General features: G+C 30.5%; 2 protein-coding genes across 6 annotated transcripts; one reads left to right on the top strand and one right to left on the bottom strand.

Moving 5' to 3' along the window:
* The first annotated feature begins 13 nt into the window (after positions 1-13).
* Positions 14-1,972, top strand: LOC107073189 (growth hormone-inducible transmembrane protein). Of its 2 annotated transcripts, XM_015333724.2 has the most exons (6): positions 18-148; positions 244-269; positions 371-605; positions 715-826; positions 1,156-1,776; positions 1,870-1,972. In XM_015333724.2, exons 3-6 carry the CDS (start codon positions 404-406, stop codon positions 1,952-1,954), a joined length of 1,020 nt encoding a protein of 339 aa, XP_015189210.2. In that variant the 5' UTR covers positions 18-148; positions 244-269; positions 371-403; the 3' UTR covers positions 1,955-1,972. The 2 variants fall into 2 exon arrangements, with proteins under 2 accessions (XP_015189208.2, XP_015189210.2); XM_015333722.2 differs by lacking the exon at positions 244-269 and having other exon boundaries at positions 14-148.
* Positions 1,973-2,718: 746 nt separating this feature from the next.
* Positions 2,719-10,481, bottom strand: LOC107073190 (uncharacterized). Of its 4 annotated transcripts, none has more exons than XM_089178567.1 (10): positions 10,373-10,481; positions 8,987-9,275; positions 6,415-6,524; positions 6,183-6,278; positions 5,931-6,096; positions 4,912-5,569; positions 4,419-4,806; positions 4,024-4,347; positions 3,537-3,953; positions 2,719-3,451 (listed from the first exon to the last, which is right to left on the bottom strand). In XM_089178567.1, exons 2-10 carry the CDS (start codon positions 9,035-9,037, stop codon positions 3,031-3,033), a joined length of 2,631 nt encoding a protein of 876 aa, XP_089034693.1. In that variant the 5' UTR covers positions 9,038-9,275; positions 10,373-10,481; the 3' UTR covers positions 2,719-3,030. The 4 variants fall into 4 exon arrangements, with proteins under 4 accessions (XP_089034693.1, XP_015189212.1, XP_015189211.1 ...); XM_015333726.2 differs by having other exon boundaries at positions 9,881-10,429; XM_015333725.2 differs by having other exon boundaries at positions 10,122-10,429.
* Between the last annotated feature and the right edge of the window lie 14 nt (positions 10,482-10,495).

Genomic DNA, 10,495 nt, shown 5'->3' with positions numbered 1-10,495 from the left:
ATCGATCGAATAGTTCGAGAAATTTCATCGAGTTTTACTGCGCATGCGCCTTCCGTAACTAACACGAGTGTCACATAGTAGTCAGAAACAGTTGAGTTGACCTAACGTTTGCATATTTTTGATTCAGATTGCATCGACATTGCATCATGTAAGTAACTTGCATATTACATTTTTTAGAATAACAGTATCCTAACTGTTCATAAATTATTGTTTTTAATTTCAACGATTTAATTCGTAATCAAGCGAGTTTTGTTGGAATCAAATAAATTGTACGTAACCTTCAAATAATAATTTGAAGTAATGTGTATTAAAATGAATCAATCATTTATTTACGTTTGAGATAATTAATTATTGTTTTAATTTTCAACAGACATAATACGAGCGAATAAGTAAAATCAGCAAGATGATGTTGGTTAGAGTTTGTCGGGCAGGCATTTCGCCTACCATAGTAAATTTAATGAAAACTCCCATTACTCCCAAACCAATTTTAAAACAAATCCAACCTTCGAGATTATTCGCCAACGATGGACGTACTGCATTTACAAGAAGTGCACGCAAAGAAAAAACTATTACAGAACGATTGTCACAACCAGCTACTGAAAAACGTAAGTATAATTATAAATTATAACCTATAAAAATGAATTAGAAATAAAAAATTTAATTTTGTTCCTTTCATAACCTCTCATGGGTTTCTAATTGTTGATTATATTTTAGCATTCTTGGTTGGAAAAGCTGTAATTGCTGGTGCTTCTGCATTTGGATTAGGTGCTCTTTGTTACTACGGATTAGGACTTGATAGTAGGCCCGGAGCCATAGACAAAGTACAGTACGTACCTATACATTTATTTTTCCAAGTAAAACTTCAAGAATATTTGGATTCCAAACGCAATGTCTCGGATGATCACAAAATAAAAAAAGATGTTTGCATAATAAAATGTGATGATTAAATGAATATCGTGAAACTAACAAATTTTCAATCCAATACTTTATTAGAAAATACTATAAATTACTAATTTTATTTTCACCGTTGACAAACTATAATCAAAATATTTTACAATGTATTATTCTCTTATGGTTCTTTATGATGTAATGCAAACCTAGCATCATCATGTGTTAATTCTAATATGTTAATATAATTATTTTACTTTCTGACAGTTTTTGGCCCGAGTACGTAAAAGAAAGAATTAGAACAACTTACATGTACTTCGGAGGATCTATCGTCCTCACAGCAGCATCTGCTGCATTATGTTTCCGTTCTCCTGCAGTAATGAGAATTGTAACCAAACAAGGATGGATGGCGGTTGTTGGTACAATTGCAGCAATGATCGGTAGTAGCATATTGGTACGAAGTATTCCTTACAGGGAAGGTTTTGGTGCTAAACAACTAGCGTGGATGGGTCATGCCGGTTTAATGGGTGCTGTTATTGCACCAATATGTTTCTTGGGTGGTCCGTTATTAACTAGAGCTGCATTGTACACTGCTGGTGTAATCGGTGGATTATCAACAGTAGCAATGTGTGCACCTAGCGATAAGTTTTTAAAAATGGCTGGTCCTCTTTCTATCGGTTTGGGAGTTGTATTGGTTAGTTCATTAGGATCTATTTTCTTACCACCCACTACCGCTTTGGGTACTAGTCTTTATACTTTATCCGTGTATGGTGGAGTAGTACTTTTCTCCATGTTCCTCTTATACGATACACAAAAAATTGTTAAGCAAGCAGAACAATATCCTATGTATTACAACCAAAGTGTGAAACAATACGACCCGATAAATAAGTAAGTATATTGTAAAAGAACAAAAATATCTAATGAATTTAATTGTTTCTATTATTTCCTTGTTAATTAATAACGTTTTGTTTTTCTTTTCAGCGCTGTTTCTATTTACTTGGATGCTATGAATATCTTTTTAAATATGATACACATTTTATCACACAGTTCTAGCAATAGAAAATAAATTTCCTTAAAAACGTGATTTTCATTTGAAATTATTTCAGTATTTGATGTAACATCCAAATTAAATTCTAATTAACAATAAGAATATTCAAATGGCATATTTATTATAATCTAGTAGGAACTTAATTATAAATTCAATAAGCATTAAAAATATAAAATTGTAGATATTTATAAATCTGTTATAATGTATTTTAGAAAATAAAAAAAGTGGGTGTAAGAAATAAATGATAAATTATGATATATAATATTTAATAAAAGTTAACAATATAAATAGAGATAAAATTAAATGCACTTTATTGTCGTTTCTCAAGCATAATCGTTTGAGAACAAATTAAGAGATGTAGCCGCTAAAATAGTTTTAAGATACATATTTTACAAATTTAAACTAGAAGGGGATTTAATCCTAATTCGAGGTACGGCCGAAAAGAGAGAGAGAGTGTGTGTGTGTGTGTGTGTGTGTATTTGTCCGCCGACAAAAAAGAATTTATCGAAGCGGTGCTGATGGTATTGTGCAATTCGTATTTGAGATATGATGTGTCGTGCGTAAGCAAACGCTTAGTTTTTTTTTTTAATTTTTTTTTTTTAAACGGGGCTTATTTCTTTTCTTTTTTTGAATTTAATTTTTTGTTTAAATTTTATTTATATTTTAACGTATGCCTATTAAAAAACCGGCTAAGGCTGAATACCGTTTCAAGGCACGCGTCAAAATTCTACATATATTAACGCGACGAATATTTGCGTCTTTAGTTTTTTTGTTTTTTGTCCTTTTCTTTTGTTTTTTTCGTATCGAGTAAGATATTGCAAAAAATGGGGGAGAGGGTGGATAGGAGAGCTTTTTCGTTCAATGAGTACTATGGAACAGTTTATTTTTTTTACTGGCATAGATTACACGTGCGCTTAAGCGCGAATACGCAAGAGAGATATGTGCGCGTATAATAAGCCCCGTTTGAATGAATCTGTACGTAATAGAATATATGTTGGAATTTATTCCTCACATACGTACATATTTGTCAGCGGAAGAACTCCATTGGGAAAATATGTTATCAGATTTTTGTCGTTTCTTATTTATCTTTCGTTTTAAACGTTCACACAGTCTGATTTGACAACAGCCGATGTCACGGAATGTCTTCTTAGATAACCGGCAAATAATTGTCTTGCCTGATTAAGTACTCTAATCACATTGTGTCGCCTAACCATTTTATCAAAATGCATTGCCATTTCGTTGTAATCCATTTGATTACGCATAACAAAGTCTCTGTGTTGTAACAATAATGTAATACACAAAAACATTAGGAAGGGATTACCACCACCAAATTCGTTAGGTGGTGGTAATGAACTTTCTCCCGATTGATCCTCGCTTGTTCCTGCTGGAATCAAATTTGTAAGCTCCGTTGCTTCCTCGCAATGTTCTTGAACCGGTTGTTTCGTTGGACTTTCTGGTGCTTCTGTATTTTGATGCCAACTTTCTGTACCTTCGCTATCCGATGCAGATTCAGATCTGTAATAAAAATTTACGTTTTAATCATTTTTTATTTTTCTGAGAAGAAAACATATTTATACAAAATAATAATAATAATAATAACCTTGCATTTCGTTTGAGTAATCTAATAGGTGTTACGGATTTAACACCATTTTGATCTTCCAATATTTCTCCATCGTATTCTAGATCAGCTTGTTCGTCCGGTGTAGCGGGATGATGCTTTTGTTGCAAAGTATGTAATGGATTTTCCCACACAAACACATCTGCTACTGGACTACATCTAGCTAATTCAGTTTCCGTTTCACTTTCTGCTAATTCGCTTTCTCGTTTTGATAATACACAATCACATTGTTGCTCGCTCGGTGGGGAAGGACCAAAAACTTGTCGATCGAGTGACTCCAATTCCAGTCTTAATTCTCTAGTCATTGATGTAGTCATTGGGAAAAAATCAGTTGGATCGTCTGGTGAACTTGGTTCGTCCCTGAGAACTCGTAATACACCACTTTCACTCGAAACTCTTCTGTAAAATAATAAAATATAATTATATTTTTATTTAATTGATAAATTGTAAATGTATTTTAAATGTATACCTAAGTTCTGGTTCAGTATCACTTGGGGTTACTTTACTTCTATTCAAGCTAGTGAAATTTAAAAATTCGTTCAAATTTTTCACAACTTTGACACACTTTTTTTCCGGCGTATCATTTGGCTCGTTAACTTTAATTTGATCTCTATTTTGTAGAGACAATCTCTCTTTCAATTCCATTAAATTAACGCGTTTGGATTTTCCTGATAAGTTTCCTGATAATGAATCAGTACTGTAACATTTTTCTGTAGATTCGGAATTACGACGATTTTTAGTCGAAGTCAAATCATTTTCCGGTTCCGAGGATGTCTCATAAGGAGAATTCGATCTACGAACATATTAATTATTTACATTTTTTTTTATATTATAATAATAATATAATCCAAAAAATAAAAATACCTTTTAGTATCACCGTTTCTTTCCAAAGTTGATTGCATTACCGATTCTTCCATGCTAATATTTTTTCTTTTTCCATTAGCTGCAATACTGGCCGATGAACTTTGCCGTCTAATCGCGCATACTTTCGTATAAGCGTTCTCACGAATGTGTTTAACATTAGGACTAGGTGGTGGTGAGGGTGGTGGAAAGGGTACTTCAGCTAGACTAAGTTCACCGTTGGGTGGTTGGGCTGGAAGTGCAGCCCAAAGTACTTCTAGCATCCTCAAAGCGTCATCCAAGGCAAATTCTCGTTTCATTTCTAATAAAAGCCAGCGATAACAAAATAAAAGATCGTCCGCTTGATGTGATTTTAAATAAGCGTAAAATTCTGGATCGTAATGTTGCAAACCTGAAATCAACAAAATTATCAAATAAATGAAAATGATATTATTTCTTTCGAATAGAAGAAAGAAAAGTAATGTAAAGAAAATATTTAAAAAGAAATATGTTTAACCTTCAGCAAGATGAGCAAACTTGGTGGTCATAGCGATACCGTCCAACATAAAATTGTCCTTCAATCTTCTCATAAGCGCACAAAGACAAATATAAGCTTGGGCTTCGTCTCTCATAGTGACTAGAAGTGGTGATGCCAGATCGCTCATACCTTGACAATAACTAACACTCGGATGATTCAATGCATAAGTGGTCAAAATATTAAACAAACTTGCTGTGTTTTGATTGTCATCCGAACCACCATAAAATTTATGATGCCTGTCAGTTCTAAGAACATCCTTTCTAACCATACTCGTTACGTATCCAAGATCACCAACGTTTTGACCCTTCTGTACCAATACTCGCCACCTTTCTCGAAGATTTTGATATTCCTGTGCTTTTCTTTTCATATAATCCATTCTTTCACGTCCAGACATTCCTTCAGGATAAACATTGAGAATATGTTTCCAAACGACTTTACGTAGACTCGGTTCAATCCCACCGAAATAAATGACTGCCCTTAATTCTTTAGAATGTATCACCTGACCGATAGGATCTAAAAAACGACGAAATTCCGCATCCATCAATGGTGGTCTTGGTGGTTGAACACTTTGCTGGTGTGACGATTCGTCGCTCAAATTACCCAATGCTCGTTGTACCATGTTCAATGTTCTTTCCATCTGTTTAACAATTGACAAATTTAAATGATACATCAAGTAATATAATATTTGATTATATATATATATATATTAATAAATTAATGAAGTTATGATTTTACGGATTATCATATTTTAATTAAGGAAAAGATTTGATTTCAACTAAAAGTTTGTAAGTTAATTAAACAATTAATTATGTAATATAATGTAAAATTTCGAGTATCAGTAGTCGAATAATTTTGATGGTTGTTTAACTTATATTACCTGTAATTAAAAGTTCAATAGTTAGATGTTGTTTCATAAATATTTTAATGAGAACTATATGTTGATTAGAAAAATTCTAACAAAATAATACACTTATGATATTACATGATGTTACACTTGCCTTATTCATTATGAGGCCTGGTAACTTTGGTGTTTTATAAGGAAATCCACTTTCCTGTTGTCTAGTAACCACTTCCTGAGCATTCTGTTCCCAATAACAGTCGCAATCGCCAGTTTCACCGAATGGTTTCAAATTCACTTGCAGATAGAGGTAAGGTTCTGAAGCACTGAATAATATTTTTCAAAGTAACTTAGTTAATTTGTTTGTTTTTTTTTTTACTTTGAGTAACTTATTATCTTTTTTTTATTTTACCTGATAAATGCTGCATCCAAATCCCAATCCGAGAGGAGGAACAAATACGTCTCCGTTCCATAATCGTCTATCGCACGATACGAGACTGTAAATTCTCTGTAATAAGAAAAAAGAAGAAGAAGAAGAAGAAGAAGAAGAAAAAAAGGTAACAACGTTTTAATTTGGCAAAAAATTATTTATATAAGATAAATTAATATTTAATAATATAATTGCAATTGCTGTAAAAACTTACCCTTTGATATCGAATGCTTTGATCAATATACTTTGAAGAACTTCGATCGATGTTATTTGTGGATCTACGCTGAATTTTCGATATTCCGGTTGATGTCTGGTCTCGCATTTCTATTCAAAAAAAAAAACAAAGAAAAAAAGATAAAGAGAACAAGAGATAGAAATTATTTGAAATCGTGATATCCTTATATAAAATCATAATCCCGTTAATCTTGTTTATATAAAAGTCACGTTTATGTCAATGTGTGGATAAAGGATTAATTATTTTATATATATATATATATATATACAGTCATGATTTGACAAACGTATTGAAGTAATTAAATAAATATTTATTTTGATTAACAATATATATATATATATATATATATATATATATATATATATAAATAATTATAAATAATGTCTCGTATATTTTTAAAATAGAAGAAATCATTTATATTGCCAATTGAATTAATCGAATTGTTAATCAATTTTGTTTTCAAATAATCAACTCGAGTTTAAATTGATCAATCGGAGATATATAATTTAATAATTTAGGTCAATACAACTTCTATCAAGATATATTTTCCTAGCATAACCTTGTTGATTATCAATCTTTGCAACACACGTGACAATTAAATAAGTGTCTAGTAAAAAAAAAAAGCATCTTAATTAACACTCGATATATCAGATCAACCATTTTAATTCAAAATTTCTACTTCACACGTAACATTTGATTTCTGTAAATAATTAACCAAGCGTTTTGTTATTTAACAATATCTATAAATTGATTTATCTATTAAAATTATTATTGTTAAATATTATTTGTTATTTTTTAAGAGTAAATAACAATTGGAAGCATCCAAAAGCATTTTTTTTTTTTTTTTATACATCAATCATTTTGACTAGTGTGGTAGAAATAGGTATATTGAAAATGGTGGTATATCTAGTGTTGAATATACGAAATATATAAAATATTGAATAATTATTAAATGCAACAAATAAGTCAAACAAATATTTTTCTATTCATAAATAATTAATTAATAAATTACGTTAATCATTTAATTTAATATTCTATTAATTTAATATAACACACACATGCGTGTTTATTTGAAACATACATTAATATATTCAATGTATCGTTTGAAGTATTATAAATAAGAAAACAGGTCGTATAATTAATACAAAAAATATGTTCATTGAAAACGAGTTTAGATTTTAAAATGATCTAGATTTAACCAAAGTAAAAACTTGAATACTTGAAACTTCAAACTGGTCAATTTGCAATATTAACGATTTCTAATATTTGTAATAAATAAAAATAAATGATCTATATCGAATTAATTCAATGATATATTTGTAAATCGTGTTAAACATTAGAAATGTATTTTTACGAACAATTATCGTTTCTTAGTCATTTTGTGTGCTATTAGATTGAACGAAAAAGATGCAAAGTTAAAATTGTTGTACGTCCTCGATAAAAAAAAAAAAAAAAAAAAAAAAAAAAAAAATAAAGATAAAACCGAAAAATAAAATGTAGGTGAGTACATCTAAAATGTGCATATAATATATCTATATATATATATATATATAAACGTAAAGGAAGGTATTTGAGCTTAGAGAACTCGTTTCCTAAAAGGTTTTCCATTTACACATTAACACAGTTTAGTATGATGGTAGTAGTGTAGCATAGAAAGGCGCTAATTTCGGATCCTTAACCAACTTTGCACGAACGTATAAGGAGTTTCGATCGATATAATATAAACCGAATAATATTTCCCGAATATTTTTTCACGAAGGTCGAAACAATTTCTTTTTATTTTTTTTTTTATTTTTTTTTACCAAATTTTCATCCATATAAGTTCTATGAATTAAAACAAAAAAAAAAAACTAAATATAAAATAATAAAGATCTGCATTTTATCATCGGCCATCTTTTTTTTTTTTCAAAACATTTGCATACACACGCGAATAAAAATAATAATTAAGAAGCGTTGACGCGTTTACGAAAGGTGTACATTAAATAAAAAAAAAAAAGAAGAAAAAAATACATTCTACGTCTCTCGATAAATAGAAAGAAGAAGAAGAAGAAGAAGAAGTATGAATATTATCAAAAACTAACATCAATTGCGTTACTGTTGTTAAAAAGACTCATTAATTATCTTTTCATTGATTATCTAGAACTCGTAATTATTATTACACTTGTGGTGTGTTCCGTTATTATAAACTTATAACATTAGGTATACCAATGGCGTAGGATATTGTTATTTCTATTTAAAAAAAAAAATCTAATCATAATAAAAAGAAAGTATAGAAAAAGGGGGAGGGGAAAGAAAAGAAAAAGTGCGGGAAAGTATAGAAATTTAAATATTAAACACTACGTGAATCAAAAGTTCGTACTATTTTTTTTATAATTAATATCTCAAAAAAGAAAAGAAAAGAAAAGAAAAAAGAAAAAACCAATTTCACACAATTACTCAAATATTTCAAAATAAAAGTTTCGACGTAGTACAAAAGGAACGACGAACTTTTGGTTCATCCTAAAAAAAAAAAAAAAAGAAACACAAAAAGAATTGTCTTTTTTTTTCTTACCTTCACTTTGACACGTACGGCTTCTCTAGGACATGCGAACATGTTCGACATTGATCAGAATAAAACAAAAAACTAAACCAAAAAAAAACACACACACACACACGCAGGAGAGACACACGCAGCAAAAAAAAGGCACGTTTCCTGTTTTCTTTTGCGAAGGTGTTGAGTGGGTTGTCAGGAGGAGGATTATCAAGGGAGGTGGGGGTGACGAGACCCTCACAAATACGTCACTGCTGCAACTTTGGTTACGAGATGTTCCTTTTTGATGCGGGAAGCCAACATCGTCGTCCTAGAACAGCACACCAATTGACGTTTCTCTCTCTCTCTCTCTCTGTTTCTCTCTCTCTCTTTCTCTCTCGATCTTTCTCTTTCTATCTCTGTCTTTCTCACTCTACTTTATCCACTCCCTTTTCATCCTTTTCTCGTTCGAATCCTTCACAAATTATCTTCTTAAATATTCAATCTGTATGATCATTGATTTTTCCTTCTTCACACACAAAAAAGACAACATTATTCAAAACAACAATTTTCAAAATTACTACTAATCTTTTTCTTTTTTTTCTAATTCAAGGATACACACACACACACATTTTGCATTTTTATTTATGTCAGAAACGTCATTCGCATATAGTATTTGATAGTTGGTGAATTATTCGTGTTACTATGAATAGTATTCGAGTATCCATTGAACGGTAATCAATTAAAATATATATATATATATATATATATATAGTTGGAAGGAATATATATACTCAGTTAAGATTAATTAAAGAAAAATGTTGAGAAAGATAGAGATAACAGAAGAGAGAGAGAGAGAGAGAGAGAGAGAGATAAAGAGAAGAGAGGACATTGACACACTCGAGGACTTTCTCGAGGACTATCTTTGAAACAGACTTCGTGTTCAATGTCGGCTTTAGATTGATTGGTTCAGATAAATAACTGTTCCTCTATCATTTTGTTTGTATTTTTTTTTATCTGATCGAAAATTAAAAGACAATTTTGTCGTTCTTTTTACTACACAACTCAAGATACTTTCTTTTTCTTTTATCAATTTTTAAAATGTTTCATTTTGTTCTTTTAATTATCATAATGTCACACAACTTCATTTTTAATTGACAGTCTCTCTTTTCTCTACCTTGTTGTGTTGTGTTCTTTTTCATATATGGAAAACAGTAGTAGTAGTAATACACTGCACGGAATTATAGTTAACACTTCTTCTTCTTCTTCTTCTTCTTCTTCTTTTCTTTTTCTTCTTGTTCGTTTACGCTATAGTCTTTGTACAACACGTTGTTGATTAGGTGATATTTTATTTTGTACACTTGTGCCAAGTAACACGAATCCTCCTATTCGGTTAACTTTACTTACTTTACTTACTTACTTACTTACTTAAATGTTAAATGCCAACAAAGAGAGCTAACTTAGCGTACACATACACACACACATACATACAAATGATCTCTTGAACCATATTACTTGTCCAACGATGACAGAAATACGGTTGGCATTTAA

The sequence above is a fragment of the Polistes dominula genome, unplaced genomic scaffold, assembly GCF_049000335.1.
Source record: "Polistes dominula isolate Pdom_NZ unplaced genomic scaffold, Pdom_raw_medaka contig_11, whole genome shotgun sequence".
Classification (NCBI taxonomy): domain Eukaryota; kingdom Metazoa; phylum Arthropoda; class Insecta; order Hymenoptera; family Vespidae; genus Polistes; species Polistes dominula.
Note: the sequence above shows the minus strand (reverse complement) of the source record. Positions and strands in the feature narration are given on the sequence as shown.